Source organism: Cynocephalus volans, chromosome X (assembly GCF_027409185.1).
Source record: "Cynocephalus volans isolate mCynVol1 chromosome X, mCynVol1.pri, whole genome shotgun sequence".
In the NCBI taxonomy this organism is placed as follows: Eukaryota; Metazoa; Chordata; class Mammalia; order Dermoptera; family Cynocephalidae; genus Cynocephalus; species Cynocephalus volans.
This window is the reverse complement of record NC_084478.1, coordinates 145,154,045-145,176,916: the sequence shown is the minus strand read 5'-3', so window position 1 is coordinate 145,176,916 and position 22,872 is coordinate 145,154,045. Positions and strand designations below refer to the sequence as shown.

General features: G+C 39.2%; 1 protein-coding gene across 2 annotated transcripts in view; it reads left to right on the top strand.

Annotated features, from left to right (window-relative positions):
• HS6ST2 (heparan sulfate 6-O-sulfotransferase 2) overlaps positions 1-22,872 on the top strand; it is a 295,988-nt gene that overhangs the window by 245,783 nt on the left and 27,333 nt on the right. The window contains exon 4 of one of the 2 annotated variants that reach the window (XM_063084116.1): positions 7,544-7,630. The exons of the other annotated variant lie outside the window; for it this stretch is intronic. Within the exon in view, the coding sequence (XP_062940186.1) occupies positions 7,544-7,630 (87 nt within the window). The remainder of the gene's footprint in view (positions 1-7,543; positions 7,631-22,872) is intronic. 2 annotated transcript variants of the gene reach the window in all.

The window sequence follows — 22,872 nt, the reverse complement described above, 5'->3', positions numbered from 1 at the left end:
GGCCCAGCATAATGAAGGACACACAGTAAACACACATTAAATGTATTCTAAGCGAATAAATTGGTTAACTTTTTTTATTGACACATAATAACTGTACACATTTATGGGGTACAGTGTGACATTTCAATATGTGTTATTGAGAGAACTTTCAAAATCCTCTCTTCTTGCTAATTTGAAATATACAATATATTATTGTTAACCACAGTCTCCTCACTGTGTATTGGAACACTGGAGCTACTTCCTCCTATCTACCTTTAACTTTGTACCCATTGACCCACCTCTCCCCACCTTCCTCTCTCCCCCACCACTCCCAGCCTCTAGCAACCACAACTCAACTCTTTACTTTTATGAGATCAACTGTTTTACATTCCACAAATGAGTGAAATCAAATTTCCAAAACTATGTTATGGCCTTAAGAAGCAGGACTGGCAGATGAGGAAACTGAGACCCAGAGAAGTTAAATGATCCAGTTGGTAAGTTGCAGAGCCAGGGCTAAAAACCAAAGCTTATCTCAGTTTGGGAAAGGTAATGGCCACAAATCTGTAAACATTGCCCTAACAAACTCAACTCAACTCAATAAGCCTGTGATACTTTGGCTCTTCAAGGGTAGAGCCCTTGATTTGCTCCCAGACAGGTTGCCCCCACCCCAACTGTGGTGATGTTACTAAAGTGTGGCATTCTTGTGCCACCCAGGATGCTAAGAGAGGGTGGCTGAGGGTGCCAATTACTGAGACAGTGCAGAGACTGAGGACAGGAAAAGGGAAGAGAATCATGTCAAAAGATAGGTGTGGGTTTTAGTATTATCGGGGGGATAGTCCTAGCACTTGGTTAGTCTTCAGTAAAGAGGAGCTCAAAAGAAAAGATGTGAACTGCAAGTGAAGCCAAGACTTAAAGCTCAATTTTGCTCTTCTGCCAGGGTGTCCTCCTTACACCAAGGTGAAAACAGCATGGGATGTACTTTGCGATATATTTCTATTATGGGAACAGGTTGACAGTGTTTGCCACCCACCTCTCAGCACTGGCTCACCTTGTCATCTCTTAGCAGTCTGGGTGGGCTAGGAGAATGGGGTGAGGCAGGCAGTGGGCATGGGATGAAGAATGCCACTGGCCTGCACAAGGATCAAGGCCCGTACTTTCCCTCATTAGCCTTAGCATTGATCTCTACATAACAAAGTTAACCTGCTCAGGCTCTTTTACTTGTACCCCGGATATATAAGTCTTTGTAACATACATGTAAATCCTCATAAAATGCAGTGAAAGTAAACAGATTCTGGCATAGGATGCCTCCCGAAATATTCACTTCCCAGTCACAATGGATCACTGTCCCATCAGGCCACACTGCTTATCTCATGGCTTTGAGTACCACTTTGGAGCAATGACTGTATCTCTGACCCTGTCTTTCTTCTTGAACTCCAATGCCATCTCTCTAATTGCCTGCCAGACACTGTCCAGCAATACCCCAACTCAGTTTGCTCCAAACCAAATCTATCATCTTCTCCTCCTGCCTAGATCCCCTTCCCAATCAATCTGTCTCTTTCATTAGCAGAGTAAATTTGTTTCCCAGTCGTCCAGTTTCTAGACCTTCTCAGTAGCTTTAATTTAGAGTTTATTTTCATTCCCCAGATGTAGTTAATCCCCAAGTTCCACAATTTTTTCTTTTGATATGCTGGGCATGGTTTCTTTCTTTCCACCCCCTAACTACCATTCCAGTCCAGGCTCCCATCGTATTTCAAATCTCAATTACCCCAAATCATCCAATCCCAGAATTATGATTTTTGCTCCTCAACTCCCCATCTGATAGAGGATCCCAGAGCTAGGTGTGAATGCAGTAGTTGTAGGATACCACATACAACTGTAAGATACAGTTCCATTGGCCTCTGATAGTCTTTGACAAGGTCTAGGCTCTTGGTAAAGACATAAGTGATTAGCCAGCTTAATTGAGAAAACAATATAATTTAGCAACTCACTCATGTTCTTTCCTGATCCCAGTGAGGCATTCAGGGATGTGACTGCCATTCCCTCAGCAGAAACAGCATGTGTCAAGAGGTGAAGAGAGCAAAATAGCAACAATAATCAATGAGCTCATTGCTCCGGTCCCTGATGCCTTATAGTGAGCTGTTTAGAGTGAAAAGTTAATGGAAGGGGAGAGGGCAAGATCATGTGAGTGCTTTGGTGCCTTTTCCAAGACCTTTGCAATTACAAAGTAACTGTGAGCTTCTCTGTGAATGCTTTACCTGATCAGTTGAATTTCCTCTGCTTTATAGATGAGAATCCTAAGACAGCAAGATGTTAGATGACTTGCTGGCAGCTAGGATTAGAACTTGGATTCCTGAATAAATATTTTGAATTTATGAGGCTGCTTCTGAGAGATCATAGTTACACTGGGCTTCATGGCAATAAAAGTGAGCTTTTCTCTTCTCTAAAAATCCTGTCATGAGCCATAGGTAAGCAAAGGAAAACTAGGGGAGGAAGCTAAACAAAAATACATCTTAGTGAACTGAACTTTTTCTGCTAGGTGATTACAGAAATATAGGTAATGGGCACAGGATGCTTAAATGGGGCATGGACTCTATAGACCCTTCAGGTAGAAGAAAGGAAATTGAAAAAGTTTGGAGCAAAGAAAGAAAACCACTCAGGACGTAACCTAAGAAGATAGAAAAATGAAATACAGAAGTCTCATCAGCTTTAATTAAAGGAAATCAATATTTGAAGAGTTGTCTTGCTCAGTAACAGAACAAGGGCAAAAATACTTCAGAAATGTGAGCCTCTTGGAAAAGAGAAAATTAGGCTTTCATAGGGAAGCAATCATGATTTAAAAGCCTTTCAAAAGTTGGCCACTTGGTGGATCTATTGTAGAGGGGACTCAAGTACCTGTTGGAGAAACAGACTAGATGAACTTTTATCCCTGGTAGAGTCTATGTGTTTTACGTGCATTTCCTCAGCTTGGGAGCTTTCAGGAGCCTAGAGTTATCCCTAGGGAGTAAAGAGTAGCCACCATTTCCCCCATAGAGACTTGAAACAACCTCTTAACAATAGCTTGGGTTTCAACTTGGTTATCACTTAACAAGAACACACACTGGAAAACATTAAGAGCTATACAAATACCGTGGATTTATCATTATCATTCAGAGGTACCATCCAACCATCTACACAAGCTTGCTTGAGAATCCTATCTAAGCTCACCTGTCTTTGTGACCCACATGATGATCAATCACGAGTAACTAGAATCCAATTCCCCCAGACCATTTCTCTTCGGGGATGGAAGATACGTGACATGTGTGTCACCACTTCCTTCTCTTACACCAGTGCCAGACCTTGGTAATCAATGACAGCACTCCTTTCCACTGAGCCCAAATACAGCTTTTTCATTTATTTGTTCAACAGATATTTTTGAGCACTGACTTAAAAGCAAGTGGGAGAGACAGATAAACAATAAAATATAAGCAGCACTACAAGCACCACATACTAAGTAAGGGCCGAGTAAAAGATATGTAGCCAGAGTATTATAGCCCAATCCTCTCTTCTGAAATACAATTTGAATGTCCTAGGGCTCTGAAAATTAACTTTTAAAATTTCAATACTGTTGTTGATTGCAGCAGCATGACTATTTTTCATGGATGCGAGGCGAATTAATTCCAAAAGGAGCTTACAACGTACTATAGGAAATGCAGGAGTTTCTGTATGCCGCCCATCAAGAAAGTGAGTCAAGTGGATTTGAAACCACTAGGTTCTTCTCCCACAAGTGCCTCCCTGACCTAAGAGAAAAATTCAGATTGGAGTGGATCTGATTGCCATTTTAGTTTAAGTACACTAGATGCCATTTCAGGATCAAATTATTCAGTCTGAGACACTTTGAAAATGCTGTTTTTCCACCTTAACACAGTATGCATAATACTGCAGGACTTTTTTTCACTTTTGTAGTGTTGAAGACATTTATGAATCTGGTGGGAAAAGGTTTACTTGATAGATGGAGATGGACAGCCACCAGGCCGACAGAAGGCGGGCTGGCACTCATTAACTTTTCCTATCAGAAACTCACCTGGAATATTTTTCACAAGCCTTTGATGAGGCTTAGTTGTGAGGCACTGGAGGAAGGAAAGACCTTATGCTCAGAAGAGGATAGCTACTCGGGTGGGGTGGAAGAAGCCTGGATTCATACCCTCTGGGATTTCAGGCTGCAGCCTTTTTGAGATTATAACTCAAAGAGGAGATGAAAGTAAAGGGGTCTGACAAGTGGGTGAGACAGACAGATCAAAAGAATGACAACTGGGGTAGGTCTGTTTTAGATACATAGGTTAGGAGCTAGCTGTAATTCAAGGCACCCCCCGCCCCACATCTCATATACCTCAAATTATCATCCGTGTATTTTAGAAACAGGCAGGACTTCTTCTTGTAAACCCTGGGATTGCTGGATGTTTCAGTGACCAGGGTTCTTGGCAGCATCTTAATCTTTGGGTCCTTGACCCATGTCTTTTCATATCGTTGAGGCTCCCCGACAGTCTGCAGCTGGAGTATTTTCTCTCTCTCTTTTTTTTTTTTTCTCATGGGACACTTTTGGAAAACTCAGAGTCTTTGATATCACTGCTTTAGATCCTTCTAACTCGTGATTTGAGAACTACAGCAACTTCTCCAGGCTTATCTATCCAGCCTGGAACTTTGAGAAAGAACAATGACTTTTTCCAATAGTGTTCAGCCTACCTTTTTATATAACAGTCCTTAGTATATCTACAAAATAAAGCTCCTAGGATCCAAGCCTGCCCCAAGTTGTTTTTGCCCTGTACCCTTTCAGATACATGTTGCTACTATTAATGGATCTATTATTTGCACTCAGCAAATATTTTGAATTATTTGATTACTTTCATCCCCGTCTTGGTGCCATACCTTTCCCGTGTGATTTATCCATGAGAATGATTTTGTTTTTATTCCTTCAGATCTGCACTTGCAAGATTTGGCAGTAGGTCAGAGGGGTCGGTATTCCTATCTTTAAAAATTGCTGCTCCAGGGTCACCCCCCTCCAGAGCACCAGTTAATGATAATAAGGCTGCCACTGCCAGCTGACAGCTTTCCCTGATGTCCTGTGGTGCCCTGCATTGAGTTTAAACAGGGTCACTTATAATGCAGATTATAGAGGACCCTCACACCCAAGGCATAGACGTGGGAATTTAGCGGTGGGAATGGGTATTCTTTTATTCAAAACAATGTGGACACCTGAGCTCAGTGACTCAGAAAGAGTTAAATGACCACCTACTCTGAACCCAGTAGTGTGCATGAGACACATAGGAAGAGTCCTTGTTTTGGAGTGCTTCCAGTCAATTTCTCACTGCCCACCGTGTGAGAGGCTAGGAGAAGTAAGGCTCAGTGGCCAGTGACCAGGGTGTGGAAGGGAGGAAGTTGAGATGTATTTGTATTTTGCAACACATAACATATTGTGTCCTTTCCATCAGGCTGCACAGACCTTCTGGAAGAGACAATTTAGAATTCTTCTGAGTTAGTCTTTTGTCCAGTTGTTTGGTGTTATCATTTAGTTTCTGAGCTTGGTTCTGTATGAGGAAGGTAGCTGGTGTGGTCTCAGGTCCCAGGTCCCAGTTCCCTAAGGAGTTCTTTGCCAGGAAGTCATAATGAATAGGTAGGGGCAGCACCAGGTGAGCCACATTTCGGCCAGTCTGTGAGCAGCACAGCGACATGGTCCCTGCACTATTCAGGAATCCCAGCACTTGGTCCTAGAGGGCTTCTGCCACCTCCTCCATGATAGAATGTGTGCCCTCTCCCTCCCCAAGCCACTCACCCAGCAGCAGAATCAGAGCTTACCTGGGAGCTTTTCAAAAGAGCAGTTTTGGGGACCTCCTGGACACTGAATCCTAACTGTTGGGACTTTTCCAATCTGTTTGACTCTTCCTGATTAGCCTTTGTCTGTGTCCACAAACATCTTTATTACTTTTGCAATTACCAGGAACCCATAGTTATCTCTGTTCCAGTCACATCCATGTAGCCATTTGAAGGTGATGAGTGCAGGGTGGAGTATATTTTGAGTGCCCACTTAAAAGCTAGTTGGTGAGACAGATAAACAATAAAATAAATATAAGCAGCACTACAAGCACCACATGCTAAGTGCTGAGTAAAAGATATGTGGCCAACAAGTAGTATAGCCCAACCTTCTCTTCTGAAATATAATTTCACTTTCCTAGGACCCTGAAAATTAATTTTTAAAATTTCAGTACTGTTGTAATTGCAGCAGCACTACTATTTTCCATGGATCTGAGATGAATTAATTCCAAAAATAGCTTACAAAGTACTATAGGAAACGCAGGAGTTTCTGTATGCCGTCCATCAAGAAAGTGAGTCAAGTGGGTTTGAAACCACTAGGTTCTTCTCCACAAGTTGCCTTTCCGACCTAAGAGAAAAACTCAGATTATAGTGGATCTGATTGCCACCCCACCCCACATGTAAATACAGGTACTTGCAGACACCTATTTCTGAGGCACTTAAAAGATTCATAAATATCTGGAAATCTCTTTGACATTCTCTGAGACAATATTCTGTGCCATTCTAAGGTTCTATTATATACATGGAAAGCCTAGATACACATTTTTCTTTTTTATCTTCGCTTTTTATAAAAGGTTATGCTAACGTAGATCTTATTAACAACAAAAAAATATTTCTGATGAAATCAGGACAAATAATTCTACACATCATCAGGTGAAGAGAACGGCTTTGAATTGGTTTCCACGGAAATCTGAAGATGAAGTAAAGTAATAATTTCAAGGCGGAGCAGCTGAATTGAAGATAATGGTAAAATAGTTTGATAAAGGAAATAGAATAAAGTAATCAAGAAGACTCCAACCAATTATTCCTTTTTGTTTACCTTCAGGTGATTAATTTGTCTGCGTTTATTAACCTGATGAGATTAAGCAGACCGTCCTTGTGATTTATTTTGTAATTGTTTCCAAGGTTTGACATAAGCTGTGGAGTTATTGAAGGTGGAGATTTAAATTCAATTACTCATGAAGCAGGCGGTACTTCTCCTGAAAGAATATCTAATTCACAGCCTTCCCATGTAACATTATGAGTGAAAATTATTAATTCATCTGATAGTATCTCCCAAAGACTTTTAGAAGTCATTTGACATCCACACACTTCACTAAAAGTCAGCAGCTTCAGAACTGAACTTGTAATGCAGAGAATCCAGTGCCTGGAAATAAAGGATTTTATGTTAAAGACTAGTTATTTTTATACTTTTTTTTTTTTTTCACTAGAGCCTCCCTTGGGGCCTGGGCTGTGGTGCTATCATTAATGGAATCCACCAGCTCAGGCTTTGAATGCTAAAAGGGATAGCTTTCTTTGAACTTGACCAATGGTTTCCACTCTCTTTACCTTTGAAGTGCACCACTAGATAAGATCATGCTTTATTGTGACAGGCAAGAGAGAGAGAGAGAGACAGACAGAGAGACGCCAACCTTGAATGTCTTTAAATGAAGTGACTAATTGATTTTTGTTTCTGTGGTCCTTGTTGTATATATTTTTTCTGTTCTCTCTGTGGATATAGTAAAGATACACGAGGTTCTCCAAACACTAACCCAGGCACCAACTCTCCGTCATCCACAAAGGCCCGGAACACATCTAAGAATGGGAAGTAAGTGAAAAGTGCTCTTGTACATCTGACATAGCTGTCAAAATGCCACGTGCTGTCCTCATTTTGTCATTCATTCATATTCATTTGACAAAGATTTGCGAATGCCTTCCATGTGCCTCACACTGGGCTGATGACTGGGGAATCGAAATGAGTAAGGCATGGAATATTGGGTGCATGAAGGACTGAAGAAGGAGTAGGGGAGGAAGGGGAAAGTCAGGACATGATCTTGGAAAGAGAGCTTAGGGCTGACTGTGAAGGGCAGTGCGAGATTTGGACTCTGAGCTCCAAAAATTAAAGAAGCAGCAGACACCGATTTATCATTATATGATTTGCAAAATCCATGAAAATCTGTCTTAGATCTATACGTTGAGGTTTAGGGTTGAGTTAGAAGAATCTGGAAAGCCATTTCATAAATTTCTTGGTTTAAGTATATTTATATTTACACAGTATGTATGTTCTTTTCCTTAGTAACTAGCATGTACCATGTTCTACATGAAACTGTCTTTTTGGTATTATCAAAACTTGTATTGGCTGAATATTTGTAAATATTAGATTTACCCCTTTGGGCTTATTCCAGAAGACAACATTGGCTGATCTCTCCCTTTGGATTCAGCAGATCATGGAAATCTGAGGCAGTGTGACTCCATGCAGATGACGTACCTCCAATAAGACACTTCTCCTTTAAAGTGGCTGCAGCCTTTTGGTGAATGATGCAGGTTCTCTATAAGCTGGCTCTTTCTTGAGGGTGTGGGGCATTGTGACAGGCAGAAGCCTAGAAAGGGCACCCAGCCTGTATCTAGGGGAAGATGACAGATGCCTTCATCATGCTAAAAGCTCTAATCCCGCAAAAAGATATGTCACTACAAGAGCACAGCTTTGCAATGAAAGGTGAATTTGTAATGGTCATATATTTTATGTATGCAGCATTGGACTGTAAATGCTGCGCTTTGAATATGATCTTATATTCAATTCCCAAAGTGAAAGATCTATTGGCTGCCTTTTTTCTTCTTCTTCTCATCCTGAATAGCATTTCAGGTTTGCATATAAAGTTGAATGTAGACTATCTTGGAGAAGATAAAAAGTGGTGGTGAAGACATAAGACTAAATCTCTAAGCAGTTAGAACTCATTTCAGTTATTTATTGCTGAGCACCACAATCAAAACGCTGTATGAATTATGAAGTAAGGGAATTGATGTACACATTCCCAAGCAGCTGAATGTTTCCAGATTAGTCCCAATTCGTCGTTAACATGCACTCTCAGTTAACAAAGAAAGCACTGGGAAATCGCTTTTAACTCCATGTCTGCAAAAGTGGCAGACCCTATCTGGGCACCTTGTATGTACCTGTCACACTGACAACTGCAGGGCACAATCTCCATTTATTAGACCCTCATGTATAACTATGGATGTTTGTGATTTGCCTTTGCATTTGAAAAGGGGCATTGTTTTGTTTCTTTTACCTTTTGAGTGAAGAATCTCAGTATGAGCCATGAGAGAAGCAGTTGGTAGAATTTGAGTTAAGATGACATAGAGAATGCATACATAATACTATACCCAGGTTGTTAACAGTAAGAGCCTGGAATAAACACATGCTTAACTAGATAAACATGGTCTATATTACACTTGCTATATTTAGACGCATCCCAAGCTTCTGCCATGGTGAAGGCCTCCCTCTTTGCACATTCTGAGGTAGGTGTCCCGTTTTTTGCCATATGTAGTGAGTCACAGATTGAGGTCGTTCTTCTTAATTCTTCATTTTTTTTTGTTGTTTATTAGTGAAAAATAAAAGTGTCCTCCAGTATCCTCTTCATGGACATGTGTGCCAGCTTCCCTTTTCTGTATCCCTCCTCTTACTTATCTCCCATCAGTTTTCGGCAGGTGCTGTTGTTGTTGTTGTTGTTGTTATTTCTGTCACTGCACATTTTCTTCTTCTTAGGATATCTTTGTCAACAGGAGCAGTACTGACCTTCCACGGATATGGTGAGACTAACAGGGGCATTTTTCACACTTTGTAGAGCAATGTCTATCAGTGTTTGGGCACTGTGCTATATAGTTCAGAGACGGTTTTCCTTTACAGTTCCTGCTGCGTTGTCTATGCATTTCCCTGGTTTTGGTGTGCATGGTGATGGGGGAAGAAATAGGTAAGATTTCTGCACCCCAGGGCTTTTCTCCATAGTGTATTTCCACAACAGTAGGATATGGAGCAGTTTGTAAGAGTTTCTCTATGTTATTTTAAGGCCGGATATGGCTGGGAAATAGAAGGAGTGTTCTTTTCCTCTTTGAAAATAAATTGGATCTCTTCTTTTTTGACAAAACAAAAAATGCAGAAGTCAAGTTGCATCAAATATGCATCATGGCTAAAAGTAATAACAACTCATATAGGTTGAATGAGTGCCATGGGCCAACCTGTGTACTGAGCTCTTGATACATTTTGTCTCATTAATCCTCACCCACTAAAAGCTCATGATGCAGGCACTATAATTATTTCTATTTTACACATGAGGACATTGAAGCTCAGAGAGGATAATGGTGTGCCCACTTGTGGCCTCCAAATGAACAATTTTGGTAAAAATCTTCTTTAGCACCAATAATAGTAATAATAATAATAACTAAAATATATCAAGCATCTACTTTGTGCCATTGTGCTAGACCCTGGAGCCACATAGATAAATATAAGATATAATAGGTGCCCTCAAGGAGCTCACAGTCTTAGTAGAGGGAACAGAGGATGACGATGTAATGTTTAAATGCTACAAGTAGGTAATCGCAGGGTGTTGTTGGAGCCAAAACAGTCACCCCTAACCAATGCCAAGGTTGGGGTGGGGAAGAGGTCATATGAGGACATCAGTGAAGGCTCCTGAGAAGTGACCCCTTGAAGCTAGGAAAATGCAAGTTGGTCACTCAGGTGGGCATAATCCTCCGTATATTAATCAGAACAAGTTGGAGTTGTGGATTTGGTCAAAGCTAAAATGGAGTGGCCAATTCTGCCTTTTTCTAACTTTCAATCCATTTGGAGCCTGCTGAGATTCAATGTAGCATGTCAAGCAGTTTAGGAAACCTACAGCCTGAAAGTTGTGTCAGTTCTGCTTGCTGTGTTTCATTGCCTGGATCTGAAGCTGAGTAGCTAGCCCTCTGTTTCAGGGAGGAACAGATGGAATGGGATATGTCTGAGCAGCAGAGCCAGACTACCCTGGCAATGACTTTCAGGGAGGTGCAAGCAGTTCCTTCTATGCCGACAGTGAGCCAAATTGACAAGACAGAAAAAAAAGAAATCAGTGCAGAGCCGTGTACCACTGAGATCAGGAAGCATGGGTTTTGCAGAGGTTGACCCACAAGCAGCCAGGCCAGGCCACTGCATTTAGCCTCACATATGGTTCTCTTTGGTAATGTGGACCTGTTATTCTGGCCGACACAGCAGGCCACAGTCAATCCATTTGCTGACCCATTGGATTGTTCCCAGAAAGCACTTAAACTGTCAAGGCTGAGCATGCGTAGTAACCACAAAGAGCCTTTTATAACGTTCATTTTGTGTTAGAACATTTCCATACTTTACATGAGGCACATTCTTTTGCTGAACAAATAAGGACTCTAAGACTCAAGAAGGGCAAATAACCTTTCCAGAGTTACACACCCAGTCAGTAGCAGAGGGCAGCCTAGAGTCCTGGTCTTCTGATACTTGTCCAGTGCTGTTTGCACTGCAATGTATGCTACAGGTCTTCTCCCAGAGAGCGAGATACTTCAGCTAATCACACCAAAAGGAGGTCAGGAGCCTGGTCTCAGGATTTGCAGCCGAGTGCTCTCTTCTCCGTACACCACAATGCTTCTGTGGGTGAGCTCTGCCAGCCACTCTGAAAATAGAGACTTTTGGGAGAAATTAGAATCATCCCACTTTTGAAAAAAATGTAGCAGTAGTGATGATGAAAAGAAAAAGCATGCACTTCTCAAACGTTTCACTTTTTCTCTAAAATAGCATCATTCTGGTTGCGTTTGGACAGTCACCCTTTCTCAACATCATTGTTGAGCTAAAGCCTTTAATGCACCCCTTCACCAACAAAGCAATAAGAAGACGCATAGATCACTACAGCTATTCTCCCTCAAACCAGCCAACCAACCAGGCTGAGGATATTTTACACACACACACACACACGCACACGCACACGCACACGCGCGCACACACACACACACACACACATTCAGAGGCATCCATTTAAACGTAGATTGCAGGCAGTTGAGGTGAGGATGAAAACTGATCACTCCTCTCAGCCTGAGATGTTTTTTACATAAGCTCGGGCTAGAGAATTACAAGAACCAAATCCAATTTTCAAATACTAGTGAAAGCCATGAATATTACAGGGCACAGCACCCAAGCACAGTGCCTGATACATGACATCATAACGTTGAATTAAGTACTGTAAGTTATGGCTTAAGCGAATTAAGCCAGGTGAAGGAAGGATACTAAATTGTGTGAAAAGGTATACAGAAGGAAGATACGAGATGATCCAGTCAGACCTTGTTCACTTCACAAATCTTCCTGGGGCTGGCCCTGGTGGCTGATGCCACAGGAAGACTGATTCTAACCTGTCTTTGCCAGAAGTGTCTCATCGTGAAAGACCTGTTTATCTATTCATCAGTGTCTAGATGAGAGTAGTCAGGAACACATAGCTTCATAAAGAAACTAAACATACTGACACCCCTTTGGTTTTGGTTGGCAAGAACCAGATGAAAAACTTTCTTGCTTTAGAAAGAGGTAGTGAAGTCTTGCTTGCTCTGTGGATTCAACATTCACCTGTTTATGTGTTTGTCACTGGAGTCAGAGTCCTGCGTATTATATTATGATTATGTCCTTTCGAAGACAGTAGGCCGTGACTGCTGCTAAAACCCCTAATTTTGCCTCTATGTGTGTATGAAACTCTGTGTGTGTGTGTGTGTATGTGTGTGTGTGTCTTTTTTCACTTCACAATGGTTGTATGCTGTTTAAACATAGCAATCAAATGGCCGAGTATTGAACTTTTCAAATGATCTCTGGAGTTTTATGTGTTGATGATGTCAATAGGGCCTTAGTTTAGCTATTAGACTAAGTATAATATCACAAATGCTTGTGACAAACCATAGCATTAAACCGACTGCTTATTTTTTCTCTCTCTTTTTTTTTTTTTTTTTGCTATTGCTCCTTTGTAGAGAAAGGCAAATGACAAAAGCATAAACTAATGTCAGAATGTATTCCTAAAAATAGCTTTTAGTAGAGTGTGCCTGAGGATGAGTTCATTTGTAGCCTAATTGCCTTTTCCTTCAATATTCCCTGTTCAGGATAGTGCAAGACCTTTGGTCACAGCACAAAAAGTAAAATCTATCCCAGAAAGTACATTCATCAATATGGCAGGAAAGTAGCTGAAACCATTTGAAAAAGACTTTCAATCACAAGGGGTAAATGACATAGGCTTGGCAGACTTTGATGTTTAACCTAGTGCTAACCAGCTGGAGCACAGGGCTGCTCAAAGATCTTTTCAAATAAATTAATCAGGCGGCCTTGTGTGTATTTGAAAGGATATCAGCTTTGGAGTCAGACCTGGATTTGAATTTTGGCTCTACTGCTTATGAACTTTGTACCTACCTCATTGGGCTATTGTGAGGATTAAATGTCATAATCCAAGTAAGGCTCTCATAGTGCCTGGCACATGGCAGGTGCTCAATAAATGTCAACTAGTGATTATGCTTGTTTCATCTGCCAACGTATTGCAGCTGGGGACAGTGTGACCTGGCCAGTATGGTTTTGATAAGCTCTGGTTGGCTCACTTTGCTTGGTGAGCTGCTTTTCCAGCTCCTGAAATGAGGAGGCAGAAGCCCCAGCACCACTAGCACTACATTTATAATGCCCACGGATTGGATGTGACGAGAAGTGAGTGGCAGATCCAGAAAGAAACAGTCCGGCCATGGGAACATTTTCTAGCAAGTTCACATGCATCTCTGTGATGGTTAGGATGTATAGTATACTTACTGATGATAATCTCCCCTCCCCGCTGCCAAATATGTGACTGTCCATGCTGGTCATGGTTCTAGAGCTTAGTCAAGAAGAGTGTTCTGCTTTCTGAGCCTTGGAAAGCAGGAGACCTTTTTTCTCCTCTCATCTGCCACACAAAACCGCAGAGGTAATGTGCTGCAGCTCTCAAGAGCAGGGGTTCTCAATGACTCTGTTTCCCCTCTCTGTGATAGACATGGTTGAGAATTCTCATTTGCATTCCTCTGGCAGAGCTCAGGGTTATGTCCAGTTTCTAGGTGCTGGCTAGAATTCCACCCCCATCTCTCTCTCATTTGGGAAACTTAGGAATGCAAGGAAGAGTGATCTTAAATAGGATTCTTCTATTTTCTCCAATTTTCTAAAAGTAATAAAATCTCTCTTTTCCCTGTTCCTCTCTTTCTTTCTTTCTTTTCCCTCTCTCCCTCATTCCCTCCTTCCTCTCCCCCTCTGTCTGTTCGTTCATTTATCAAATCCCCATCTGCCCTATCACCTCAATATTTTACATATCCATCCAGCTCTTTCTGAGCTGAGGGAATTACAGAGACTAAATAAATGGCATCACCTAATCCCCTTGGTTTTCAGGCAACTAACCAATTAAGCATAGCCCCCTATGGTTTGCAGTACTAAGAGAGTATGGAAACACAGGGTAAAACTGACATTCTATCTAAGTAATTATTAAGAATCTAACATTGACTAAAAACCTAAGGTGCGGAAGCATTTTTAGATAGAGTAGAAGTTTTAAATTTGATTAAGTACAATTTATCAATATTTTTCTGTTCTGAATTGCACTTTGGGTTTGTTGCAAAAATTTTCTCCTTTGCTGTCTTCTAGAGGTTTTATAGCTTTAGGTTTTACATTTATGCTAATTGTTAATTTTAAATTAAGTTTTGTATGTGGTACAAGGTAGAGATCAAGGGTTTGTTTTGTGTTACATATGGATATCCAGTTATTCCAACACCATTTCTTGAGACCATCCTTTCTCCATTGAACTACCTTGGCATCTTTCTCAAAAATCAGTTATCTATAACCAAGAAAAAGAGGGAAAAGACACAAATAAATACAATCAGAAATACAAATAGAGACATTACAACAGATAGCACCAAAATGCAAAGGATAATCAGAGACTATTATGAACAACTATATGCAAATAAATATGAAAGCCTAGAGGAAATGGATAAATTCCCAGAGACATATGCCCTACCAAGACTGAACCAAAAAGAAAGAGAAAACCTAAACAGACCAATAACAAGTAACAAGATAGAATCACTAATAAAAAGTCTCCCAACAAAGAAAAGCCCAGGACCAGATGGCCTTACTACTGAATTCTACCAAAACTTTAAAGAAGAACTAATACCAGTACTTCTTAAACTATTTCAAAAAATTGAAGGGGATGGAATTCTTCCACACTCATACTATGAGGTCAGCATCACCTTGATACCAAAACCAGACAAGGACACAACAAAAACAGAAAACTACAGGCCAGTATCCCCAATGAACCCAGACACAATAATCCTCAATAAAATGCTAGCAAACCAAATCCAACAGCCAATCAAACAGATTATACACCCTGATCAAGTGTGATTTATCCCAGGGATGCAAGGATGGTTCAATATACACAAATCAATAGCCATAATACATCACATAAACAGAATGAAAGAAAAAAAAATATGATCATCTCAATAGATGCAGAAAGAGCATATGACAAAATTCAACATCCCTTCATGATAAAGACTCTCAACAAACTAGGTATAGAAGGAAAGTATCTTAACATGATGAAGGCTATCTATGACAAACCCACAGCTAACATCATACTGAATAGGGAAAAGCTAAAAGCTTTCCCCCTAAGAACTGGAAGAAGACAAGGATGCCCACTCTCACCATTTTTATTCAACATAGTTCTGGAAATCCTAGCCAGAACAATTAGGCAAGAGAAAGGAATAAAGGGCATCCAAATTGGAAAGAAAGAAGTCAAGTTGCTTCTGTTTGCAGATGTCATGATTTTATATAGAGATAAGCCTAAAGACTCTACCAAAAAACTCCTAGACTTAATAAAACAAATTCAGTAAAGTTGCAGGATACAAAAATCAACATACAAAAATCAGTAGCATGTCTATACACCAACAAAGAACTAGCAGAAAAAGAAATCAAGAAAGCTGTCCCATTTACATTGGCCACAAGAAAATATATAAAATACCTAGGAAAAAATTTAACCAAGGAGGTGAGAGATCTCTACAATGAAAACTATAAAACACTGATTAAAGATGCCACAAAAAAATGGAAAGAAATCCCATGCTCGTGGATTGGAAGAATCGAAGTGTAAAAATGACCATACTACCCAAAGCGATCTACAGATTCAGTGCAATCCCCATCAAACTACCAATGACATGCTTCACAAAAATAGAAAAAAAAATCAAAAATTTATGTGGAACACCAAGAGACCCTGAACAGCCAAAGAAATCCTGAGCAAAAAGAATAAAGTGGGGGTATCACACTCCCTGACTTCAAAAATATACTACAAAGCAAAAGTAATCACAACAGCATGGTACTGGCACAAAAACAGACACATAGACCAATGGAACAGAATAGAGAATTGAGAAATAAATCCACATACCTACAGCCAACTGATTTTTGACAAAGGAACCAAGAACGTACATTGGGGAAAGGACAGTCTCTTCAATAATGGGTGCTGGGTAAATTGGGGATCCGTATGCAGAAGAATGAAACTAGACCCCTATTTCTCACCGTTTACCAAAATAAACTTGAAATGGATTAAAGACTAAAATGTAAGACCTGAAAGTATAAAATTTCTGGGGGAAACACTTCGGGACATAGGTCTAGGTAAAGACTTTATGAATAATACTTCGGAAGCACAGGGAATAAAAGCAAAAATTAACAAATGTGATTAGATCAAGCTAAAAATCTTCTGCAGAGCAAGGGCAACAATAGAGTACAAAAACAACCTGCAAAATAGGAAAAAAATATTTGCAAACTATGCATCCAACAGGGGATTAAAATCCAGAATATACAAGGAACTCCAACAATTCAGTAGTAGACAAACAATCTGATTTAAAAATGGGCAAAGGAACTGAATAGACATTTTTCGAAAGAAGACATACAAACGACCAACAGGCATATGAAAAAATTCTCAACATCACTAATCATTAGAGAAATGCAAATCCAAATCATAATGAGATATCATTTCACCCCAGTTGGAATGGTTATTATCAAAAAAACCCAGAGAATAACAAATGCTGGTGAGGACGCAGAGAAAGGGGAATCCTCCTACACTGTTGGTGGGACTGTAAATTAGTGCAGCCTTTATGGAGAACGGTATGGAGATTTCTCAGACAACTGAGATAAAACTGCCATATGATGCAGCAATCCCACTTCTGGGTATATATCCAAAGGAATGGAAATCGTCATGTCAAAGGGATACCTGCACTCCCATGTTCATTGCAGCTCTATTTACAATAGTGAAAAGTTGGAACCAACCTAAATGTCCTTCCATAGATGATTGGATAAAGAAAATGTGGTATATATACACAATGGAATACTATTCAGCCATAAAAAAGAATGAAATTCTGCTGTTTGCAGCAACATGGATAAGCTTGGAGAGAACTGTTAAGTGAAATAAGCCAGGCACGGAGAGAGAAATACCATGTTCTCACTGCTATGTGGAAGCTGAAAAAGTTGATCTCATAGAAGTAGATTGTACAGTAGTGGTTACCAGAGATTGGTAAGAGGAGAGGGGAGGGGGTATGGGAAGAGGGTGGTCAGTGGATACAAAATATTAGAGCTATAGGAAGAATGGGATCTAGTGTTCTATAGTAATATAGGAAAACTACAGTTAACAACAAAGTGCTGTGTATCTTTGAATAGCTAGTTAAAAATGATGCTGAATCTTCCTAACGCAAAGAAATGACAAATGTTTGAGGTGATGGATATACTAAGCACCCTGATATGATCTCTGCACACAGTATGAATGTACCCAAATATCATACTGTACTAGATAAATATATACAATTATCATGGGTCAATTAAGAAAAAAAAATTTAAAAGAGAGAAATAGAGAGTAGAATAGTGGTTACTAGAGGCAGGGAAGGGGGTGGGCAGGGAAAGGTTGGTAGACTCGTACAAAGTTACAAAGTCACAGTTAGGTAGAAAGAATAAGTTCTAGTGCCCAAGGGTGATATTAGCTAATAATATTGTATTGTGTATTTCAAGATAGCCAGAAAAGAGGATCTTGAATGTTATAACCACAAAGAAATGATAAATGTTTAGGTGATAGATATGCTAACTCTTCTGACTAGATTATTATGCAATGTGTACATGTATTGAAACAACCAACTGTACTCCATAAACATGTACCATGAAAAAATAAGTTAAAAAAATTAAAATTAAAAAAAGATCAGTTGTCCATATGTATTTGGGTCTATTTCTGGACTCTCAGTGCTATTCCATTGATTGATATGTTTGTCCTATGCAAATATCACACTGTCTTGATTACTGTAGACTTATAATAAGTCTTGAAATCAGGTGGTGTGAGCACTCCAACTTCATTCTTTCTTCATAAAGTTGGTTTGGATATCTCAGTCCTTTCCATTTCCATGTGAATTTTAGTATCAGCCTATAAATTTCTACAAAAAGAAACCTGCTGGGATTTTGACAGGAATTACATTAAATATAATACATTAAAAATATATTGGAAAATATATAAAATATATTATTTATATATATTAAATTTAAAAATATATTATTTATATATATATAAAATTTGGGAGAACAGACATGTAAACAATATAGAGTCCCTATGAACTCAATGTATCTCTCCATTTATTTAGTTGTCCTTTAATTTCACTCATTAAAGTTTTTTGTTCCCAGGGTGCACACCTTTCCTATTTTTTGTCAGATATATCCCTAAGCACAAGGGTAATTCAAAAAGTTAATGGAAGCATTCATACTATCTTTTAATTCCATTTTCTCCAAGAACTTTTTGAAGTACCCTAGTATTTCATACTTTTGATGCTATAGTAAATAGTATTGTTTTGTTTATTTCAATTTCTGATTGTTAATTTCCAGTGTATAAAAGTACAATTGAGTTTTGTATATTAATGTTGTATCTTGCAAACTTGCTAAGCTCACTCATTAGTTCCAAGAGTTTTTTTTGTAGATACCATTGGATATTCTACACAGACCATTATGTCATCTGTGAATAAACAAAAATTTTTTTTCTTTTCCAGTATGGAAGGATTCTTTTTTCCTTTTTTTGGCTTATTACATTGGCTAGAACCTCTAGTACAATGTTGAATAGCTATGAGTTTGTTGGTCTGTTAACTTTGTGAAAAGATACATGTAACAATGGAAAGGTAGTTGAACAATAGAAGTGTCCTTTGAAGATGCTATTGGGGGAAAAAATAGTTGTTCACAACCTTTATCAGAAGGCCAAACTAGATTCTCAGAATACTGCACAGATATTTCATCAGAAGAAAGTGGATCCTATTCATGGAGAGAAGAAGAAGGAAGACAAAAAGCAAAAAACAAAATGAAAAATAAACCCTAATGTGTATAGAATCACATACATTCTTTCCATTATTCTCACTCTGTCATTCATATTTCCTCCCCCCACTCTCTCTCTCCATAAGTTCTTTAAAACAGGCAGTATAGGATAATTGGTTAAGAAAGTAACACTGGGGCTCAATTGCTACTTTAAAATCCTAGCACTGCTCTGGGCAGGTTACTTATCTTCCTGTGCATCAGTTTCTTCACTTGTAAAAAGAGGATACTAACAGTGCCTGTTTCATAGGGTTTTCTTGAGGATTAATTTTTTCATTCATTTAGAAATTGTACTGAGTGCTTACTGGGTGCCAGGTACTATTCAAGGCTTTCAGCATAGAGCAGAGAACAAAACTGACAAAATTTCCTGTGCTTATGTCCATTTTAGTGGAGGGATATAGTCATTAGATAAATAAGTAAAATATGTAGTGTTTCAAAACAGAATAAATCATAATGGGGAAAAAAAGCAGGGGAGGGGTATAAGTAGTGAGGGGTGGCAGGAAATTTGTAAATTTATATAAAGTACTTGGATCTCTACAATGAGAACTACAAAACACTGCTGAAAGAAATTAAAGAGGACACAAAAAAATGGAAAGACATTCCATGTTCATGGATTGGAAGAATTAACATTGTGAAAATGTCCATACACGCAAAGAGACCTACTGATTCAATGCAATCCCCATCAAAATACCAATGACATATTTCAGGGAAATGGAAAAAAACAATCTTACCTTTCATATGAACAATGAAAGACCCCAAATAGCCAAAGCAATCCTGAGCAAAAAATATAAAGCTGGAGGCATTATACTACCAGACTTCAAATTATACTATAAAGCTATAGTAACCAAAGCAGCATGGTACTGGCATGAAAACAGACACTCAGGCCAATTGGATAGAATAGAGAACCCAGAAATCAACCCATGTACTTACTGCAAACTGATCTTCATTGGGAAAGACTTCCTCTTCATAAATGGTGCTAGGAAAACTGGACATCCATATGTAGAAGAATGAACTAGTCCTGTACCTCTTGCCATATACCAAAAAACTCAAAATTGATTAAAGTCTTAAATAATAAGACTTAAGTGTAAAACTCCTAGAAAACATAGGGGAAATAATTCAAGAAGTAGGACTGAGGAAAGACTTTATGAATAAGACCCCAAAAGCACAGATAACAAAAGAAAAAATAAACAAATGGTATTATATCAAGCTAAAAAGCGTTGGCACAGCAAAAGAAACAATTAACAGAGTGAAAAGACAACCTACAGAATGGGAGAAAATATTTGCAATCTATGCATCTGACAAGGGATTAATATCTGGAATATACAAGGAACTTAACGAACAGTAAAAAAAAAAAAAAAAAAAAAAAGTTCCCTGATTAAAAAATGGGCAAAGGAGCTGAATAGACACTTCTCAAAGGAAGACATACAAATGCCCAAGAGACACATGAAAAAATGCTCAACATTTCTAAGCATCAGGAAATTGCAAATCAAAACCACATTGAGATATCATCTCACCCCAGTTAGACTGGCTCTTAGCAAAGTGACAGAGAATAACAAATGCTGGCAAGGATGTAGAGAGAGGGGAACTCTTCTACACTGTTGGTGGGACTGTAAATTAGTGAAGCCATTATGGAAAACAGTATGGAGGTTCTTCAGACAACTACAGATAGAACTGCCATATGATCCCGGAATCCCACTGCTGGGTATATATCCAAAGGAATGGAAATCATCCTGTTGAAGGGACACCTGCACTCCCATGTTTATTGCAGCTCAATTTACAATAGCCAAGAGGTGGAACCAACCTTAATGTCCATTAACAGATGACTGGATAAGGAAAATGTGGTATGTATACCCAATGGAATACTACTCTGACATAAAAAAAAATGAAATTCTGCCATTCACAGTAACATGGATGAACGTGGAGAAAATTACGTTAAGAGCAATAATCCAGACACAGAAACAGAAATACCGCATGTCCTCACTCATAAGTGGGAGCTAAAAGAAAGAGAGAGGGAGGGAGGGAGGAAGTAAGAAGAAAAGAAAAGAAAGATGGAAGGAAAGAGAAAGAAAGAAAGATACAACAATCACAATAATTTGTTGAACTTTCAAAAGGAGACAACGGAACTGAGGCCACCAGAGGTGGGAAAGAGGGAGGGGGGATTATCAAGAAATTGGTAAAGGGCCACAAAAAATGATTACATTGTGTGATGTTGAATATACTAATTATCCTGATTTGAGCATCACATATCGCACACAAATATTGATATTCAATGCTGTTCTCCACAGATATGTACAATCAGTTATGTTTCAGTAATAAATAAATAAATAAAGTGGTTAGGGAAGACCTTATAAAAGGTGACTTTTGAGGAAAGATTTGATTTATTTAAATGAGTTAATACATGTAAAGCAATTAGAACATTTCCTTACATAAAACAAACATATATTAATGCTTTTATTAACTACAATGTATTGAGTGCTTTCTACAAAGGTACTTCAAAAAGTTCATGAAAAATAGAATTAAATGATAATACAAATCTTTTCATGAACTGTTTGGAGTACCCTCGTTTGTGTCAGGCACTGTGCAGCATGCTTTACGTATTATTGTCTCATTTAATCATTACAATAAGCCTATAGAGTAAGGGTTATTGGCCCTTTTTACTGAAGAGGAATCTGAGATGACATTGACGTGTCAAAGGTTACATAATACTCAGTCCACATCTGGTCTTGTCCTGTGAGGCAAATACTCAGACCGCATCTGGGCTTGTCCTTTGAGGCTGTTTCTGGAGACACCCTTTGTGCTTAGGAACTGTATTAGACCTAGATTCACAAAAATTAGAAGACTGGTCCTGCTGGAGGCCTTAGTTTAAGTGAATAGTATTGAGTGGGTAGAAGGTTCTGCAGGGACTGTGGGGCCTGGTAAAATCTCATGTTCTCCTTAGTCTTTCAATATGAGGATAAGGGTGGTCTTGCCTGGGATTTCGGCACCAGCACCTGGCTCCGACACTTTCATTACAATAATGTGTGTTGTGGGCAAGCACCCTGAGAATTGGGGAATGCAGAAGACAGATGTAAAACTATATTATTGGTCAGTGGCTATTCATTACAAAAGATGCTTTGGATTTTCAGGATGGTTACTTGCTAAAGTTTAGGCAAAGAGAAAAATGAGGCAGGACTTCGCTTACTGATGAGTGAACTATAAATTTTGCCTAGAAAATGCTGGCAATGCTATAAAATTCAGGCCACCATCTGTTAGTGCTTGCTTGAGTAGCATTTGTACTGGATAATTAAGATGTCACATGCATTTGAAGCACAAATCATCAGTGCACGGGTGCCTAGCATCCCTGGAAAGATTGTGGATGGTGAAGATGGTCTAAGAAGAACATCATGTTGCTTGAAAGATATATTTATATGTTATCACAGGAGCCACTGTTTTGGGTCACTTGAGTAGGGTTGAATGGAGAAGGAGGTGGGGACAACTGAGAAAAAAGCATACTTTACACCTATACACGCAGGTGGAGAACTTACAGGATTCATTTCCAACAAAGGTGGTAAAGACTGCCCAATATAACAAGATCCAGACATTTTAAAATAAGAAGTAACATTTATTGAGTGTTCTTTATGCACCATACTCTGTTCAAAGTGCTGTAAATGCATGAATTATCTCATTTAATCATA